Below are 19,858 nucleotides of genomic sequence, written 5' to 3'. Positions count from 1 at the left end.
GAAACATAACAAAATTAGCATTAGGGTACGAACACAATTCAGCTACGTCGTCGCGTCGGCAATTAACGAATAAGACTGAGAGAAATAAAGAATGTTTTTTATTTCTTCCACTCTTATACGTTACCATGACGACCCTCTTAAGTAGCCAAGCTGTGACCATACCCTTAGATAGAAAAAGAGAAATGATTTCCTTTCCTAAACCGGTAAACCATACTTCAAAAGCATCTTCAAAAGCATGATGGCACCCCTTTGTGCAACAGCTTTTAGGTTAATTCAAATTGTTAAATCAACAATTTTATCAAATAATACAATTTTGCAAAATCTTCCAACCACTGGAAATCGATTTCTTAAATATCATGTTCGAGTTTATTCAAATGACAAATCTGAAAATAGTTTCGAAAAGCCGCAATCAATCAGGAAAAAGACAGTGCCAATACAAAAAGTTTTATTGCTTTCTGAGGAAGGTAAATATTTATTTTCATACCATTGAACTCATTCAAATTTCATAGTTTATTATAACAATTCTTTTAACAACAGTTCCTTCTAAATGTCACTATTTTAATTCAATAAACAATGTTATATAAATTTATGTACAGATATTTAAAGACATGATAAAAAAGGTTTTGTATAGAGTTGAAAAAATGTACAAACAAAAATGTTAAACATTAATCATTACATTAATAATTGAAATATTTATAAATGTAAATAGGTAAAGTGCTATCAGAAGTTACATTGGAAGAGGCGCAACATTTAGCGAAGCGCAGAAATTTAAACCTTGTTAAGATGATTGATGTTACAGTAAAATCGAAGGCACCTACTTATCAATTAATGTCGAAAGGTCGGCTACTCGAAGAACAAAATATGGTTAAACAGCAAAGAGCAAAAGATAAAAATACTTTAATAAAGGCAACAAAACACTTTATCTTTTCTAATAAGATAGAGGAACACGATTTACAAGTAAAAATAAACAAAATGATTAAATTACTTACTAAACTTCATAAAGTGCAAATATATGTTACAATGAGTTCAGAAATTCAAGTATTGGTAAGACGAAAATTTACATTTTACATTTTAATATTACTCATTAAATTCATGAACATAAAAATTTGATATTTTTTCAGGAAAAAACTGTTAAATTAATAGAAACTCGTCTCAGTGAAAATGGCATATTGTCGAGAACAGTAAAAACAGGTTCAGGTATAAAATTATATTTTAATCCAAAAGTGGTGAATGGAGAAGAGAAAGAAGAACTTGATATTAAGAAATAAAGAATAGTTTATCAAAAATCAATTAAATATTAAAAAGGAAACATAAGATGTTTTTAAACTGTAAATTCATCTCTTTAATAAAGAAAGAGGTAAAATATTGCGTACTGTGTACGCATTTATGTAGTGTATGAAAATATTACAAAAAAAATATATCATTAAAATTCGATTTGAGAACACTTAAAAACTATTTGACATTTTGCATATGTAATTTTAAAACAATGAAAATTCTGACGAATAACATTTAAATTTACATTGGTTACAAATGGGAGCTACAATTTGTACACTATTCACTCTTTATTTAACGTACATACTAATAATTTGTAAATACAACGTACAAAAGTACATAAAGTATAAATTATATTTTTCTCTTATTACAAAACTGCATTTCATCTGTATTCTTCAGACAAAAACATCCGAGAAATTATAAATCTTACTTGCCTATTATATATCATAATCCATAATAAATCTATATATAATAGTATAGGAAGAAAAAGAATTTACAAAAGTCCTTGTCGTTTTAAATCTTCATATGTTTTCCGATTAACAACATTTCCAAGTGAGTCTTCAAATTCTTCCTCTTGCTCTGGTTGCCATCGTTCAGCTTGTTTTTGAGCTTTCAATTTTTCCCACAAGACCAATGCATCCTCTATTTGTGTCACATTGGCAAAATGTGCAGTGTTTGGAATACCAAGACATCGCATTCCATGAGAGTGTCGCCATTGTGCGAAATGTCGTTGAAAAGCTTTTGGGCCCTTGTACGTGAAGTTTCCACATATTTCACAATTATAACTAATATTCAATCCGTGAAGTTTGTAAAGCCAATAGGGAATTGGTTTTCCATCCCAACCTAGAGGCAGATTTTTTGGATTGTAAGGAACTTCATTGTCATCGTCGTCCTCGGAATCGGACGCACTTGCCTCTGCGTCTGAATCTCCTCTCTCTCCTTCTGTTCGCGCTTGTTTTCTTTGGACATTTTCCTTTGTTGCAACTCTCTGATTTGATACTAATTCTGCTAGTTTATAAACCTATAACAAAAATATTCCATTATTAAACAATAATTTTTTATTATAAGAGAAATAAAAAGTATCAGTTCCCTGTCAGAATTCTTCTTTTTTATAAAAAAATGTTGAAAAATAAATTTTTCAGTTTTTAATTAAACTTTTTTTTATATTTTATTATTAGGAATTTAATGATAAAATGATATACTTACTTGTGCTTCGAGCCTGGCGATTTCTTTCTGCTTCTCGACATCCTTTCCTTTTCCAGGTTTCCGTTGCTTTTTCTTGGCAAGCAGTGCAGGATCGAGACTAGCTTCACCTTTTGTACTAAAAAGCCTTTGCGCTCTTTCTTCCAGTGTTCCACCGCATTTTAGGCCGAGAGCCATAAGAGCAGACTTGAGTCTGTCAAGACCCAAGGATGCTAATTCTTCCCACGATGAAAAAGCAGATAATTCCAAGTGTGCTCCTACATGAGTCAAAGCACTTCCGGCCTCCTTAGGCCAACCTGGGAATGTATTGTTTTCCCAATGCTTCTCAAATTCCCTATTTTTGACAAATTTAACGATATTAGAAATTTTTTAAAAGGCGAACAAAGGAAATATTCCTTATGTACTAAAATTACATTTTAATATTAATAAATTAGTAGGGAATTAATTTTTAAAAAATTTTGTAATTATTTTCAACTTTCAATTTGATAAACTTTTTATTTATTAACCTTTGGAATTCATTCTCATTAATTAATGGTGAAAAAAATTACCTATTTGCTTCCTCGACATCAGCATTAAGATCGTGAAGAGGTCGAACTCTAGCTAGAAATTCACTTAAATATTCCAATAAGGATTCAACGTAACGTCTGTATTCGGCATTTTTTCTATCTTTGGGAATATCAAAGAGATGATCAAACACCGAAAGATAGGTTATGTAGTCTAACTTCTCAACACCTTTCAGATTAATGTACTTTTCGTAACACTCGTGTAAATCCAAATATTTTCCATAGCCTTCCTCATCAGTAAATTCAACAAGATTTGATAATTCCTCGCTTGGATTCTCTCTCATTTTTGCGAGTTCTTCAAATTCTACTGACATTGGTACACTAATTTCATTGGGATGTCGACGATAGAATTCTTTGATTGATTTTAATCGCGCGTAAAACTCTGAAAATTCATTGGGTCCTGAAAGTGCTTGAACTTCTTCTTTTCTTTGACCATCTTTATCCTCATAAAGATCCTGTAGATGAGTTGTACTGTCCATAAAATGATCGAGGAGAATTTTTAAACGATGCTCTGAATTCACTACTTCACGGTGTCCACCTTTTTTGTAGAGCATTTCTTTCACCATTGCGTCCATTAAACGTTCCCGTTCTTCATGGTAACGACGCTGTTGTTCTAATATTGTCTCCATGATTAATATTTAAGTATAACAAAAAAATAAAATATCGACAGTATTGTATTTCACAAATGTTTACTTTTACAAAGTTTACACTGTGTTGCACTGCGCAGCACTGAGTGTCAACTTCTATTTTTGAGCATGAACGTTTATTAGAAGGGAACTACACATGTTTGGAAACTGAAGTGGGGGCGACACAAAATTAAGTGAAAGCAGATTGAACGAAGTTAGTTCGCCTAGTTCTCTAGCAATCTCTACTGGGCGCTGCAATCTATAAGTGTATGTTTCTTAAAGGCAGTTTTTAATAATATAGTTTTTAAGATAATTTGAATTTGTAAAGAATTTCATTAAAATTATTAAAAATAATTAATTTAGTGAAGAATTTTAGTTAAAAATTTGTTAAATAATTGAATTAAAGAAGATCTGAAGAAGATTTGCATTCTAAATTAAAAAAAAGTATTTCGTTTAAAAATTTTGTAAAAAAAAGTCGAAAAAGTCGCATTTTTATTAAAATAAGTCGAAAAAAAGTCGGAGAAAGTCGTATAATCCAAGGCCTGTAATTCGATTGAAACTACTGAGTAAAATAAAATTTTATTTATTTCAATTACTTACATTTAATTCTTATTTAATAATAAATTAAATTTTAAAAAATAATAACGTTGCTTTAAAGAAGCGAAAAGAAAAATTTGAAAATAATCGACTAAATTTTTTGTTCAGAATTTATTTTCGAAAGAGTTTTAGTTTTTTGAAAAATCCACATTCGTAATTCTTCTATTCCCTGACCAGTGACACTGCTTGTCTCAATAATGGTGATATTTTGTCGTGTTTCACGTTGTAAACGCGTCATATGAAGAACAAGAAGAGCTTCATTTCTCATTTGACGATAGGAAAGATCCATTTTTGATAAAACTAAAGCAAATGATGCGTTCGCTAATTTTGGATTTACCAACAATGAATAGAATAAAATTCCAACTGCACTAATTTGACAAAGATTACTTGCATCCATTACGTAAATAATTTTTTGTACCTAAAATAAATATAATTGTTTTCAATGAAAATTTACATATATTTGTAACAAAACATTAATTATTAATATTTAAAAAAAAAACTAATTTTTTTTTCAATTCTTATAGAAATTTTATTGACTTGTTAAAAATCGGAGTTTATTTGAAAATTGTCAGATTTCTATTGGTGTATTATGTATAATATAATTAAAATTAAAAAAAAGAATGAATACCCCTTCCAAGTAATATTTCCACAATGGAGCCATATGACCGCCAATTTCTCTAATAATTCTTCCAGATTGTTGTCCAGCTTCTTTTTTAATTAAAAATAAATTCACTCCGTTAGTGGCAATTGTTTGCGTTGCATCATCAACTAAATCGCCTTGTAATTTTTTCATTAACATTGTTTTACCAGACTTTACTGGACCCAAACATAAACACATTTTTTCAAAAAATAATTTCCTCTTCTTTTTTCAAATTATACTTTTTTAGAGGAAAAAAAAATGTCATTAAGACATATATATTGAGAAAGGTTTGAGGGAAAATACAAGTAAACAGTTACATCTCCCTTAGCAACAAAATATTTAGGACGCATGAGTATTTGTCAAAATTAAAAAAAATATTCGAATAATAATACAGGGAAGGGTTTTTTTTAAAAAAAAATGAATTTTTTCACCTTCTTTTTAAAAATGTATAATTTACAAACCTGTACATTTCTCTCTCTAAGAAAAAGAAAACAATAAACAAATAATAAACTAATTAAACACCAATTACGCAGGTGTATTACATATCTGAAAAGAATTTTCACTTTTCAATATATATATATATATACTAATTATATTTTCGCTTAATAATAATAATAATAATATTAATAAATCCTCCCATTACTTTCACAAACCTTGAACTTTATGGTTTTGAAATATTATTTGTAGAAAAAAAAATAGTGCGTTTCCTTTTTTTTTTTTTTTACAAATGAGTTCTCTAAAGTTTGAAAGAGCCTGAAATGATACATCTCCATCAATTTGCATTATTATTTTTGCACAGAAAAATAAAAATCTCCAAATCACGAAAGAATTTTTTTTTTCCTTTTTAATATTTAAATGATTCAGTGTATCCTTGTCAAGTCTTCGACAATTTTAACCAAGTCATCAACAGTCGCTTCTTTTTTCATTCCACTGCCGTCGTCAATCTGGAAAAAAAATTTACAATTGATAAAATTAAAAAAAAAACCAAAGGAATTTTCTATATTAGAAACCAAATGAAATTTTAGAAAAAATAATTTTCTAAAAATAAAATAATATAATTAAATAATTAATAAATAATTTTACCATTAATCCCAAAGCGACTTCGGACATTTTATCATGATTGAGATCAAGAAAACTTTCAACTAAATCGCCATCAATAAATCCCTCGCATTGTTCAATTTTTAAATCTGTATTGAAACTTCTCCAAAAACTGTGTTCAATTTTACCAACACTTTTAATAACCGATGTCAAACGATCTTCCATATTTCTTAAAAATTCATAGAATCCAGCTGGAATTTGTGTGACAAGTCCAATTGCACCGCTAATTGTTCCAAATAGAACGCAACCTTGCGTTGGTGTACTCGATTCACCTAAATGTTGCATAACAAGTGATCCATGTCTAAATACATTCACCATATCGCCAAGATGAAATTGTCCAACTTCTTGCATTTGTTGTCTCTCCTCCTCGGACGTTGCGGCACTGGAAAAAAAATTTGTTTAACAAAAAAAACTTTATAATAATTTCTGTCCTAACTTGAAGTTGGCCTTTTCTGATATCACGTGTTTTTTTGAATAGTAATCTTATGACGTGTCAAATTTTTGACAATTCTTTTTCTCATTTTTGCCAAAGTTGTATAATTGTATTTCCAAATTTCGAAATAAGTTTCTTTAAAATTCCAAATTCGAAAATTCAATTCGCGAAGCTGAAGTACCCAACGTTTACCAACGAAATTTTTTTTAAAGTTGTATATTCATTCAAAAATTGTATACAAATACAAAAAATTTATGATGAGAAAAAAGATGTGCCAGAAAATTTCGTACAAGATAGTAATTTGAAAAAAATTTATTTTTAAAAACACCGGCTTACAAATCAACTTAAAGACACAAAAAGTCGTTTTAGTCGATTTATATTCCAAAAAAAAGTGGATTTGTTTTTTATTTTAACAAAAATATTTTACAGATTTTTAAATAAAAAAAATTTTTTTTAATAATAATCCTTTTCGAGGGTTAAAGTTGAAATTTTTAGAAATAATTAAATTAATTAGTTATCAAACAATTTTTAAATTTAATTAAATTTTCAAAGATTTAAAATTGAGATTTTTGAAATTAATTGAAACTTTAAATGTTTTGTAATTAAAATTTTAGATGATTTCACTAAAAATTTATTAGAAAATGCGTACAAAATACAATAATTTAAAAATCTTTTTTAATTGAAAAATGGTTTCAGATAGTTGAAATTTCAAAGAATATTATTAAAATAGTTAAGAATAATTGAATTTCCTTAGAGTTATAATTCAAATTATTAAATTTCAAAAAAAAAAATTTCGATGGAAAATTTTAGAAATAATTAAATTTTAGATGCTTTTAAATTCAAATAATTGAAAATTCAATTAATTTTGAATTCAAATTTTTTAGAATAATTAAATTTTCTTTGATTTTAAATTTGGAAAATAATTGAATTTCAATTGAAATTTTTGATAATAATTTAATTTAAGTTCATTTTTGATTGAAAATTTGGATAATTCATTTTAAATAGAAATTTTAGAAAATAATTGAATTTTATTGTGATATATTTTTTTTTAATTATAAACAATTGTTGAATTTCATAAAAATTTTAATTGAAAAATAATTTTGATATAATTGAATTTGTGATGTATTTCATTAAAATTTTTAAAAATAATTAATTTAGTAAAGAATAATTTTAGTTCCAAATTTGTTAAATAATTGAATTGAAGAAGATCTGAAGAAGATCTACATTTTATACTAAAAAAAGGTATTTTATTTACATTTTTTTCAAATGTAAAAAAAATGTCGCATTTTATTAAAATAAGTCTATAAAAGTCGTATTTTTGAAAAAAGTCGGAAAAAGTCGTATAATCCGAGGCCTGTAAACATATAATTTTTATTATTATCATTTACTATGTAATAATATTCTAATAAATTAAATTATTATTGATAATATTAATCTTTAATTTCTTTATAACAAACAATTAAATATTTAATTTGGCGCGCTTGCGCGCGTTTAATTTTGCTAGTTTTTACATAAAATACGTCTTTTTTTTAGTAAAAAAAAGCAGAACTTCTTCAAAATCAGTTGAAATCAATTATTTTCTAAATTTTCAATTTAAAATCTTCTAAAGTTTATTTATTTCTAAAAATCTCAATTGTAACTCTTCCAAAATTTAATGATTTTAAATGATTTTTATAAAATTCTTCAAAAATTCAAATATTGGAAAAAATTTTTCAATTAAAAATTTTTAAATCTTCTTTATTTCAATTATTTAACAAATTTTTAACTAAAGTTTTTCTCTAAATTAATTAAATTCAATAATTTTAATGAAATCTTCTTTATTTCAATTATTTAACAAATTTTTAACTAAAGTTTTTCTCTAAATTAATTAAATTCAATAATTTTAATGAAATTTTTCACAACATCAATTATCTTAAACTAATTTTGAATTAAAAATTTTATAAAATTCAATAATTGATTAAAATTAAAAAAAAAAATAAACAAGTAAAATTACAAAAAATTTTGAATTCAAAATCACTTGCAATTCAATTATTTATAAAAATTTCAATTTCAAACTTTCTAAAATTTAATTATTAAAAATTTTCATCTAAAACCTACTGAATTTTAATAATTTCAACTAGAACTCTTACGAAATTCAATTACGTATTTTTAATGATATTTAGAATTTTATTCGAAAATTCAAATAATATGAAAGCATTTTTTTAATTAAAAACTTTTAAAGTTTATTTTTTATCTGTAATTTCTATGAAATTTTTCAGCAACAGAAATCAACAAAATTATCAATTCAAAATCATTTGAAATTCAATTATTTACAAAAATTTCAATGTAAAACCTTCAAAAATTTTCCATCTAAAACTTTTTAAAAATTTAATAATTTCAACTATAACTTTTTCGAAATTCAATTATTTTTAATTATTTTTATAATATTCTTCGAAAATTCAATAAAAAATCACTTAAAATTCAATTATTTTCTAAAATCTGAAAATTGTAAATCTACGAAAATTCAATTATTTTTCAATAAGGTTCTCTAAAATTATTTTATAAATTATTTTTAATTTTGTAAAATTTTAAATTTAATTATTGTTTGAAATTAAATAAAATCTTTTAAAATTCAATTATTTCAAAAAGTTTCAAATAAAATAACTCTAAAATTGAATTGTTGTTAGAAATTTAAAAATCTGTAAAACTTAATTATTGTTCCAAAATTTTTTTTTAACCATTAAAACTAAAAATTATGATAAAATTTTAAATTCGAATAAATTGCCTAAATCAACGTTGAAAAAAAATTATAAAATAGAATTTTAAGAATTTCTTTTAGAAATTTGTTTTAATTAATTAAAATTTTTGAAAATTTGTCTTAGTTTGATTCTGAACTATTTTACAGTCATTTTCCTCACATGACATTTTATTTAAAAGAATTTTTATTTAAGATAATTTTAATTTAACAGAATTTTCATTCAATAAATTGTTATGTGACTCGAATTTTTAAATGACAAAAATTATAATTCCAATTTTTAAGACGACGAATTTTAATTTGTCCGAAATTAAAAATGGCCGAACAAACAATCAACAGAAAGATTTCAGCGCAATTTTTGAAAATTGACCAATCATGATTTTCTTGATTATTTCTAATTGGTCAATTTTCAAAAATTGCGCCGAAATCATTCTGACGATTGTTTGTTCGGCCTTTTGTAATTTCGGACAAATGAAAATTCGGCACTTTAAAAATTCTATTAATTAACAATTCATATAAATAAAAATTCAGTAGCGAAAAATATTGTTAAGTCAAAATTCGTATAAAAAGAAATTCTGTTAATTGCTAATTTGAAAAATGAAAATTGTTTTAAAAAATAATTATTTCTAATAAAATTTTAATTAACAATCAATTTAATCTATATAAAAAAGAAAATAATTCAATTTTTGATAAATTACCTGTCCTTTTGGCAAACAAAGAGATTGAAACAATTTTCAGCACCAAGAAAAGTATCATCGTCGAGAATTTCAACGGCAGTCATCCAATTTGGATTGTAGTCACGTGCAATTTCTTCAAAGCTACCTTCCATTGTTTTATATTGAAGAAGTGTAAGTGATCTCATAAGATCACCAACAAGTACAAAATCACTTTTTGTTTTTAAAAATAGAGCGATAATATTATTAAAATGACTACATTCAAGCCTCAATTCTTTTTCAGCTGTCCATTCAAATAATCTCACTGTACTATTAATACTCGCTAAAAGTTTACCATTAAATTCAACAAGCGAATAACATGCCCCTTTTATTTCCTTCTCAGCAACTTGATTCAATTTACCTTCACACCATTGATACAATAAAATTCTGTTGGAAAAAAAAAGTTTTATGTAAATGTTACAATATTTCCAATTCAATAAAATTAAAAAGGAATGATGAGGAATTAATAATTTTGATGAGAATTTTAAAGATTTAAATTTTCTTACCTTCCCATTTTGGGTTCCGTTTCATCGGGATTAACAAGTGCAGTTCCAACAATGAAATACGACGTTGGATCCTCACCAAGTTTCGTCGATATTAATGACATTGCATATTCCGTAGGCATAAGTGTATGCGCATGCAACACTTCAAATGTATGTTGATCAATGATAAGTAAATTGTGAACCTCAATTTCCTGTCCAATTTCATTGGACGTATAACCTGGTTTATTGTGCGATGCCACATGACTACTACTCGATGTCGATGTTGCTTGTGTCGATGCCGATGGTCTTACAACACTAATTCCCGTACTCTCTTGTAAGTCAACTCTCATTGTAACAACGCCAAACGACTGTGTACTCTCCTGATAAGCAATTCGTCTTGGTGACTCTCCCAATGGTACAGTTCGAATATGCAATTTTTGTATCTCATCAATTGTTCCAATTGTCACCGTACTATCAGTCGCTAGCGCCAAACTATCAGGATATGATTCGGCATTCAACGAACACATATGATTCACTTCCTTAAGATTGACATTACTAAAGACAAGTTTATGATTCGATGAATAAATAACAGTTGGACGATCCGAGCATGCAAAGACATTTGTCGTTGAAAGACTTTTAAATGTTCTTAAAACCGTTGGCTGTGTTCCAAGTGTTACTTTCTTTCTATCAGTCAAAATTCCATTTTCCTTATGCAAAGAAAAATAATACATACTCCCATCGCCCAATGCACAAAGCAAATAAGTACTTCCCTCAAAGCATGTCATTAAAATTGATCTCGGTATTATTTCCCCACCCAATAGTTCCTTATTTATTTCCTCAAGCGACGGTAATGTGAGAATTCTAACTGAAATATCCGTCCATAAACCAACGGCAGCAATTTGCGCCTCTGAATTACCATCCAACGGTGATAAATCCAAACAAGCTACCTCATGTTGCAATGTTATAAATCCCTTAGAAACAATTTCACCTGTTATTATTTCAAGATAAAATAAATCATTTCCCGTTGCACAAAGTACCTGACTACCATTACAAGCAACAACACTAATTGTTCTCTTATTATTTGGCTGCCATTCAGAAATAACAGGTTTATTTTCATTTGAAATTAATCTAACCGAAGTGGGCGTTATTTGAACAATAATATCATTTGTTATATTACCAGTGTGAAATGTTTGTTCATCGGCTACAAAACCAGGAATATCAGTCTCCTCAACCTCTTCTCCATTAAGCATTAAAATTCTCGTCTGTCCCACAAATGATAACACCAATGTATTATCAAAATTACCACCATTCACTTTAAGTGCCCACATTCCTTTAATTCCCGGTAAATCAATACTCGCATGCTCCTGTATTCCAATTCCATTTCTAATAATTCTCAATGAACCCTCTTTAAATGCACCCGAACACGTTACCATTTGTCCTTGTCCCTGTCGTTCAAGATCAACAACCGCCATATCAACAATTGGCGCAAGATTTGTAAACGATTCCATTGGCACGCAATAAGAACCATTTTCATCAGCTTTTGTTATCAATTTAATAAGTTGTGAATCACCAAAACGACTACCAATAAATATAACTCCATTATCCAAATAAGTTATACACTCAGGTATACTAACTTCACCAAGTAATTCAACTTTTAAATCTTTAATAATCATTGTACCATCGGATTTTGTCTCCTGTTCAAGAAATAACATAAATAAATGTCCCGCCATATCGCCAAGAAGATAACGTAAACCCTGTTGATCAATTTTTGCATAACACGTTATTGTACTTTGTTTTATAATTGGCGGTACAACAGCAACGTACGTTGAACCATCGTGATATAAAATACTCTCCTGTCCAATTATAATTGCCCCACAAATTGGCGATGGAACTGGAATTACCATCATTGCTTCCCTCTCAACATTATCCTGTCGCCAGGGAATTTTAACAAATTCTTTATCACGTAAAGAAATTTCATGTGTCTTCACATGACGACCATTAATATCCTGATGTATTAATATTAATGTTGGATTTGCACAACCGTGAAGAAAATTAATATCCTGCACTTGATGCTCGTCCATTCTTATTGATGATGCTTTTAATTCGGGATTATCTTTATCTAAGGGAATTATTTTAAATAAACCATCGTAAAGACGAAGGCCAATAACGCGTGCTTTTGGATCAATTATTGCTTTTATTCCCGTTTCTGATGCTTTACCAATTCTATCGGCAACATTGCCATGGGCTTTTGTTATTATTTCAATATCCTCACCTTCGCCAATACATTCGAGAATCATTGCGTTATATCGTGTTGTCAACAAAAAAAGAAGATCCTTTTTCTCGTGCTGAAATTCAGTTATTTATTTTAATTATTATCATCTTTTTCGATCTCACGATTTTTTTTTACATACCCAGAGAAAAGATTTCATAAAAAAACCAAATTTCTTTGACTTGTTTTCTTTCATTCAAAATAAAATTTTTATTATCCCATAAAAATCATTAGAATTTTGATTTAAAAAATTTTTATTAAATATACTAGCAAAATTAAACGCGCGCAAGCGCTCCAAATTGAGTATTTAATTGTTTGTTATAACTAAGATGATTCTTCACTAAATTAATTATTTTTAATAATTTTAATGAAATACATCACAAATTCAATTACTTATATCAAAATTATTTCTCAATTAAAATTTTTATGAAATTTAACAATTGTTTATAATTAAAAAAAATATATCACAATAAAATTGAAGTATTTTTTAAAAATTTCAATTCAAAATAAACTAAATTTCAATTATTACCCGAAATTTTTATTCAAAATCAATTAAAAATCCAAAAATTTTCAATTTAAAATTTAATTATTTACCAAGTTTTCAATTTAAAATGCAATAAAATTCAATTATTTTCTAAAATTTCTATTCAAAATTAATTATCCAAATTTTCAATCAAAAATGAACTTAAATTAAATTATTATCAAAAATTTCAATTAAAATTAAATTATTTCCCAAAATTTTCAATTCAAAATTAACTGAAATTCAATTATTTTCCAAATTTAAAATCAAATAAAATTTAATTATTCTCAAAAATTTGAATTTAAAATTAATTGAATTTTCAATAATTTGAATTTAAAAGCATCTAAAATTTAATTAATTCTAAAATTTTCCATCGAAATTTTTTTTTTTTGAAATTTAATAATTTCAATTATAACTCTAAAGAAATTCAATTATTTTTAACTATTGTAATAATATTCTTTGAAATTTCAACTATCTGAAACCATTTTTCAATTAAAAATGATTTTCAAATTATTGTATTTTGTCCGCATTTTCTAATAAATTTTTAGTGAAATCATCTAAAATTTTAATTATAAAACACTTAAAATTTCAATTAATTTCAAAAATCTCAATTTTAAATCTTTGAAAATTCAATTAAATTTAAAAATTGTTTGATAACTTATTTTTAGTTCTGTAAAATTTAATAATTGTTTGAAAATTAACTATATCTTTTAAAATTTAATTATTTCTAAAAATTTCAACTTTAACCCTCGAAAAGGATTATTATTAAAAAAAAAATTTTTTATTTAAAAATCTGTAAAATATTTTTGTTAAAATAAAAAACAAATCCACTTTTTTTGGAATATAAATCGACTGAAACGACTTTTTGTGTCTTTAAGTTGATTCGAGGCCTGTGTTTTTATAATTAATATTTATTAGGTATTCGTTGGCCCCTGGTACTTTAAAAATTAATTTTTTTAAATAAATTTTTTTCAAATTACTATCTTGTACTATTCAAAAAAACACGTGAAATCAGAAAAGGTCAACTTCAAGTTAGGACAGAAGGACAGATCAAGCATTTTATTATTATATAATAATAATTATTTTTGAAACGTGAATTTTTATTTTTCGAATTAGAATTTTGCACAATTTCTCTTTAAACGAATTTTCATTAGAATTCATAAAAACGCCGAATTTTCATTTGTCCGAAATTGCAATTGTCCAAACAAACCATCGATTTTGGCGAGTCTTTTAAAATTGACCAATCAGAAATTGTCAAGAAAATCGTAATTTGTCAATTTTAAAAAAATGTGCCATAATCGATTGTTTATTCGGCCATTTGCAATTTCGGACAAATAAAAATTCGGCGTTTTAAGAATTTTGTACATAAAATAAAAATTTGTCTGAAAAATAATTATAACTAATAAAATTCTTTCAAATCAAAATTCTAATGGTTTTTATAGAACAATCATGCGCCCCAAAATTTTATTTTGAAACCAAAGAAGCTTCGCTTTTTTTCAAAGAACATTTCTTTGATTCAAAGAAATTTATGCATTAAATCAAAGAAATTCTAACATTGATTTTTTTTTTGAATCAAAGATAATTTGTTTGAAACAAATAAATTTTCTTTGTATCAAAAAGAAAAATTAGTCAAAAAAAAAATTGATTTTTTTGAATCAAAGAAATATTTTTTTCTGAATGTGTCAAAAATTTAGCAAAGCCTTTTTATTTTTATTTATTTAAAATATATACGATCAACGATCAATTGTACAATAAATTAATATATTTATTTATTCACAAACACATATGAGATTTGTTAATTAAAAAAAATTAATTGTCCACACTGTCAAATTATTATACAAAATAATTTTTGTGCCAATTTGTGATAATTCTGTTCTAAGAGCTGCATAATTTTTTTTTTTTTTGAAAAAATAATAATTATAATTTGAATTTCATAATATAAAAAAAACATTTTAAATTTCAAAATGTCACTTACATGTATGTAATTAAAAATAAACATATGTGCAAGATAAAAAAAAAGAAAATACAAAAATTTTCATAACCTTTAATAATTATCAATAAATTAATAAATAAAAAATAATTATGAATAAATTATTCAAAATAATTCAAATTTAAAATTGAAAAACGATTTTTAACCCAGAAATATGCAAAAATTATTATCAATATTATTATTATTAATCTATTCATTGTTGGAGTTATATTGATCCTAGTATTTATAATATTTGAGTTATATGTTGTATTGGCATAAGGATCAGGTGAAGAAAAAAAGACTTGTTACTTTTCAAGAATTTTCTCAGACGTTGTTACTCGTTTGTGAGCCTTCATCAGTGACGGTTATTTTCTATAAAAAATTTAACTTTTGTTTAACAATCTCATAAATACTACAAAAAAGAATATATAAACGTAATAAAAAATGATAATCGTATGTTTGTGAAAAAGACATAGTAAGGGAGGGGAAATAGAAAAATATCGAAATTAAAATATCCCAATAAAGCTTTTTTACCAACCTCATAATTAAGAATTAATCCATTTGTGTTGAGCAAACTGCAATCGGTGATAACGAACCACACACAGAAAAACAATTATTTTGGAACAAAAGACAATATGTTGACATCTCCTTCCACCAAACACGAAGTCAGTTCCCCAAGAATCCTTCTAGAGTCATCAACGAAATAATATTGTATATAAAGATTATGTATAAATACTCTACCAAAAAATCTAGGATAAAAAATGAAGTGATTCTTTTGTTCCAAAATAATTGTTTTTCTGTGTGTGGTTAGTTATCACCGATTGCAGTTTGCTCAACACAAATGGATTAATTCTTAATTATGAGGTTGGTAAAAAAGCTTTATTGGGATATTTTAATTTCGATATTTTTTTATTTCCCCTCCCTTACTATGTCTTTTTCACAAACTTACGATTATCATTTTTTATTACGTTTATATATTCTTGTTTGTAGTATTTATGAGATTGTTAAACAAAAGTTAAATTTTTTATAGAAAATAAACGTCACTGATGAAGGCTCACAAACGAGCAACAACGTCTGATAAAATTCTTGAAAAGTAACAAGTCTTTTTTTTCACCTGATCCTTATGCCAATACAACATATAACTCAAATATTATTATTATTATTATTATTATTATTATTATTATTATTATTAATATTCAAAAATAAATTTTGGCCCGAATTGTGCAAGTCACAAAAACATTAAAAACAAAAAGAAAAATTATAACATTTACAAAAAATAAAAAATGTTAAAAATAATTCAATTTTAAAAATTCAAAAATAAATATTTTTTACTCAGAAATATATTCAAAAATTATTATTTTTAAAAAACAAATTTTTGTGAAAAAACAACAGTCATAATATTAACGAAAAATTAAAATTTTACAAAATAATTCAATTTAAAAATTCAAAAATGGATTTTTTATTAAAAAAAAAAGAAATGTATTATTTTTCAAAATTGCTGAACAGCAAAACATTGTTTTTTGCATTGAAATTTGAATTATTTTGAATAATTTATTATTAAAGATTTTGAAACTTGTTGTAAGAATTCCATTTCTTGGTCTTGCACAATATTGTTTATTTTTTAATACTTATATGAGTGTCATTTTTGAGTTTAAAATTGTTTTCTTAAAATTCGAGATATAATTTTTATTTTTAAAATTTTTTCAGCTCAAATTAATTAAAAATTAGAGAACAAAAATTATTTTTTTTTAAAAAACAAAATGGCGTTGCTAACTTTTTGCACTGATTTAAAGAATATTTACATGTCTCAAGAATTCAAGTTTGCAAAAATTAATAATTTACGAAAAAATAATTTCGAACAAAGAACAAAAAATAACAAAACAATAATTTTTCTCAGTTAAATATTTTAAAATACAATTTTTCCAAGTAATTATTCAAGAAATTATATTTAACTTACAAACTTAGAGAAATTTGGCGATTATTCTTGTAAATAAATTATTTGATTTTTTTAATTGCCAACAAAAATGTAAAATAAAAAAAAATTATTTACAAATAATAAATAAGATAAAAAATATTTTTTTTTCAACATACCGGTGGTCTGAAAAATTTGACAACTGCAATCTTTCCATAAATACCGACTTCTTTCAATGGTCTCAATCCTTCGGGCGTTACGAGATAAATCTCGAGACGCATATTTTTTGCAAGTATTAAATTCAAATCCGTGGGTGATGTAAAATTACCTTAAGGAAAAAAAAGAAAATAATTCAAATTATTTGAAAAAATATTTTAAATTATAGAATTCTCAGAAATGTATATTTTTTTTTTTTGAAAATGCTAAAAAAATAATTATTTCCTTTTTTTTAAGTGAAAAAAGAAAATATCGATATTTTTCAAAGTACATAAATTTTTTAAAAACAATTTAATATTTTTGTTAATAAAAATGTATTGTTATTTAAAAAAGATTTAAAAAATTGTTATAAATTATGCAAAAATTTCATTTTTTCAGCTGTTTTTAGTATTGAATTTTCTTTATAGTTTTTTTTTTTGTACTAAACCTATACTTAGAAACATTAAAATACCTTTATTGAAATTTAATATAGGTAGCTTGAAAATTTTTAAAAGTAAAAAAAGCAATAAAAAAAACTAAATTCGAAAATAAAAAGATAAAATTTAGTATTCAGGTGTATTTTTACAATTAAAATAGAAAAAGAAAAAAAATCATAAAATACCAATTTCGTATAATGTAAATTCACCATTTTAAAATAAATCAAGAAGCTGCATTGTATACCTACTAAAAAAACGTATTTTGTTTAAATTTTTTTTTTAAATGTAAAAAAAGTCGAAAAATGTCGTATTTTTGAAAAAAAGATGGAAAAAGTCGTATAATCCGAGGCCTGTAAATTTCTATTTAACAAATTTCTTAATTAACAAAGTTGTTATTAAAGAAAATTTTAATTCCAAATAATTCTTATTTAACTGAATTCTCATTTAAGAAAAATTCTACTTAGTTCTTTTTTTTTGTCAATTTTTATAGACATGAATTTCGTTAAATTGAAATTATATTAATTTAAAACTTTAAGAAAGTATTAGAAAAAATGCTTTATAAGAGTTCTGCTAAATAGAAATTCTTTTAAATCGAATTTTAGTTAAATGTAAATTGAAAATTTTGCATAATATAAAGTCCACTTTATACAATAATTTTGCTAAATAGAAATTCGATAATTTAATATTCGACGCCGTAAAAATTTTTATAAATTAAATGTGGGTATTAGCTTTAAATAATAAATTATTCGTATATTAATGAATAATTTACTTTATTTGTAGTTGAACCGATAAAATAAAATTGTATCAAATAATTTTTATTTTTATTAAAAAAACCAAATATTTCACTGAAAAAAAATAATTAATTGTTATCCAAGTTTAAAAAATCATTTATTTGATTCAATAAATAGTTGTAAATAATTATTTACTTAATGAATATAAGATATATCACATGCTTAATAATTGAATGTGAAGGCCAACTTTTTAATTTGCATTTGCTTTGGGGAAAAAAGTAAAAAAAATTTTAAACTAATAGTTACTTTAATTTATTTATAAAAAATTCCACAAAATTAAAGAAATTTCCATGACTTTTCTCTGAATTTTCCGTGAACATTTAAAATCCCTGACTTCCCTGACCGTTAGATACCCTGAATTTTCAGAAATGTTTTTTTTTGAAAATGCTAAAAAGTAGGTAATTATTTAATTTTAGACTAAAAAAAAGAAAATATAAATATTTTTTTAAGTACTTTCTTAATAAACAATTTCATTTTTTTTCTTAATAAAAATGTATTGATTTTATTTTAAAAAGATAAAAAAAATATTATTATAAAATTTATTTTGCAAAAAAAATAAATTTGTCAGCTGTTTTGATTGAATTTTCTTTTATCTTTATTTTCACTAAACAGAATAAATTGAAATTTAATACAGATAGCTTGAAAATTTTAAAATAGGAAAAAAAAGTCTAAATCAAAGAAAATTAGAAATTTAAAATCGTTTATTTTTTCAACACTAAGCAAAAAAAGAAATCTTCTTTTACACAATAATAAGATCAACAATCGAGAAAATTCAATGGTAACAAAAAGAAAATCAATAAAAGTTCACATGAAACAAAAGAAAACTGTTCTTAAATTTAAATATAAGGAATCGTCTAAATACAAATATATTTATTGTTTTTTTTGTGAAAAGAAAGAATAGGAAAAAAATTTGTTCCTAGAGGGATTTTTTCATTTTTGTTTTAATAGCGTAAATAATAATAGAGAAAATTCATGTCCTTGAAAAATATTTGTTTACGAATGAAACATAACCTTTAAAGTCAATAGAAACACTGAACGTAATTTATCATTAGAAAAAAATAATTATAAATTAAATAAAAAAAGAATTTTCTCAATTACCTGTAACACAAGCATTGACTGCTGTTGGTTTATGTGCCGTTACAACGTAATGATGTGCCATTGCTTTCATTTTATTATTTTCTTCTTAATTCCGAACAAAATGAGTGAATTTTACTTGCACTCCGAATTATTATTTTTTTTTCGCTTAAAATATATAACAATCAACATACACACACACGCACACTGTTTTGAGGTTAGGTTTTTTCGACGTGAATCTGGCGAAGGACGCCGCAACAAGGACACAATGTCAGGGTACGGAAACATGATGTTTGGGGGAAGAGAAAAAGGAATATTCTCATCTTTTTC

General features: G+C 25.0%; 4 protein-coding genes across 4 annotated transcripts; 1 reads left to right on the top strand and 3 right to left on the bottom strand.

Moving 5' to 3' along the window:
• Nucleotides 1–190: 190 nt before the first annotated feature.
• Nucleotides 191–1,434, top strand: LOC127288844 (uncharacterized). The gene is made up of 3 exons (XM_051316527.1): nucleotides 191–464; nucleotides 710–1,044; nucleotides 1,122–1,434. The coding sequence occupies exons 1-3, from the start codon at nucleotides 236–238 to the stop codon at nucleotides 1,266–1,268; spliced, it is 711 nt and encodes a 236-aa protein (XP_051172484.1). The 5' UTR covers nucleotides 191–235; the 3' UTR covers nucleotides 1,269–1,434.
• A 16-nt stretch (nucleotides 1,435–1,450) lies between these two features.
• Nucleotides 1,451–3,793, bottom strand: LOC127288839 (splicing factor 3A subunit 3). Its single transcript, XM_051316521.1, has 3 exons — nucleotides 3,024–3,793; nucleotides 2,479–2,809; nucleotides 1,451–2,293 (listed from the first exon to the last, which is right to left on the bottom strand). Exons 1-3 carry the CDS (start codon nucleotides 3,665–3,667, stop codon nucleotides 1,766–1,768), a joined length of 1,503 nt encoding a protein of 500 aa, XP_051172478.1. The 5' UTR covers nucleotides 3,668–3,793; the 3' UTR covers nucleotides 1,451–1,765.
• A 438-nt stretch (nucleotides 3,794–4,231) lies between these two features.
• Nucleotides 4,232–5,185, bottom strand: LOC127288792 (ADP-ribosylation factor-like protein 16). Its single transcript, XM_051316447.1, has 2 exons — nucleotides 4,890–5,185; nucleotides 4,232–4,679 (listed from the first exon to the last, which is right to left on the bottom strand). The coding sequence occupies exons 1-2, from the start codon at nucleotides 5,097–5,099 to the stop codon at nucleotides 4,353–4,355; spliced, it is 537 nt and encodes a 178-aa protein (XP_051172404.1). The 5' UTR covers nucleotides 5,100–5,185; the 3' UTR covers nucleotides 4,232–4,352.
• Nucleotides 5,186–5,333: 148 nt separating this feature from the next.
• Nucleotides 5,334–19,793, bottom strand: LOC127288791 (DNA damage-binding protein 1). Its single transcript, XM_051316446.1, has 6 exons — nucleotides 19,553–19,793; nucleotides 17,211–17,359; nucleotides 10,386–12,706; nucleotides 9,865–10,266; nucleotides 5,985–6,381; nucleotides 5,334–5,845 (listed from the first exon to the last, which is right to left on the bottom strand). Exons 1-6 carry the CDS (start codon nucleotides 19,620–19,622, stop codon nucleotides 5,762–5,764), a joined length of 3,423 nt encoding a protein of 1,140 aa, XP_051172403.1. The 5' UTR covers nucleotides 19,623–19,793; the 3' UTR covers nucleotides 5,334–5,761.
• Between the last annotated feature and the right edge of the window lie 65 nt (nucleotides 19,794–19,858).

The sequence above is a fragment of the Leptopilina boulardi genome, unplaced genomic scaffold (assembly GCF_019393585.1).
Source record: "Leptopilina boulardi isolate dan_hultmark-lab unplaced genomic scaffold, ZJU_Lbou_2.1 LbouV2_396, whole genome shotgun sequence".
In the NCBI taxonomy this organism is placed as follows: domain Eukaryota; kingdom Metazoa; phylum Arthropoda; class Insecta; order Hymenoptera; family Figitidae; genus Leptopilina; species Leptopilina boulardi.
Note: the sequence above shows the minus strand (reverse complement) of the source record. Positions and strands in the feature narration are given on the sequence as shown.

Excerpts from the sequence above, each read along its gene's own strand:
- LOC127288844 (XM_051316527.1), top strand. The coding sequence starts at position 236 with ATGATGGCACCCCTTTGTGCAACAGCTTTTAGGTTAATTCAAATTGTT. Across the intron at positions 465-709 it reads TTTATTGCTTTCTGAGGAAG|GTAAAGTGCTATCAGAAGTT; the intron begins GTAAATATTTAT and ends AAATGTAAATAG. Across the intron at positions 1,045-1,121 it reads GTTCAGAAATTCAAGTATTG|GAAAAAACTGTTAAATTAAT; the intron begins GTAAGACGAAAA and ends ATATTTTTTCAG.
- LOC127288839 (XM_051316521.1), bottom strand. The coding sequence starts at position 3,667 with ATGGAGACAATATTAGAACAACAGCGTCGTTACCATGAAGAACGGGAA. Across the intron at positions 2,810-3,023 it reads GATGTCGAGGAAGCAAATAG|GGAATTTGAGAAGCATTGGG; the intron begins GTAATTTTTTTC and ends TGTCAAAAATAG. Across the intron at positions 2,294-2,478 it reads TCGCCAGGCTCGAAGCACAA|GTTTATAAACTAGCAGAATT; the intron begins GTAAGTATATCA and ends TTTTTGTTATAG.
- LOC127288792 (XM_051316447.1), bottom strand. The coding sequence starts at position 5,099 with ATGTGTTTATGTTTGGGTCCAGTAAAGTCTGGTAAAACAATGTTAATG. Across the intron at positions 4,680-4,889 it reads GGAAATATTACTTGGAAGGG|GTACAAAAAATTATTTACGT; the intron begins GTATTCATTCTT and ends TATTTATTTTAG.
- LOC127288791 (XM_051316446.1), bottom strand. The coding sequence starts at position 19,622 with ATGAAAGCAATGGCACATCATTACGTTGTAACGGCACATAAACCAACA. Across the intron at positions 17,360-19,552 it reads AGTCAATGCTTGTGTTACAG|GTAATTTTACATCACCCACG; the intron begins GTAATTGAGAAA and ends TTTTTCCTTAAG. Across the intron at positions 12,707-17,210 it reads TCAAATTTTTCAGACCACCG|CACGAGAAAAAGGATCTTCT; the intron begins GTATGTTGAAAA and ends ACTGAATTTCAG.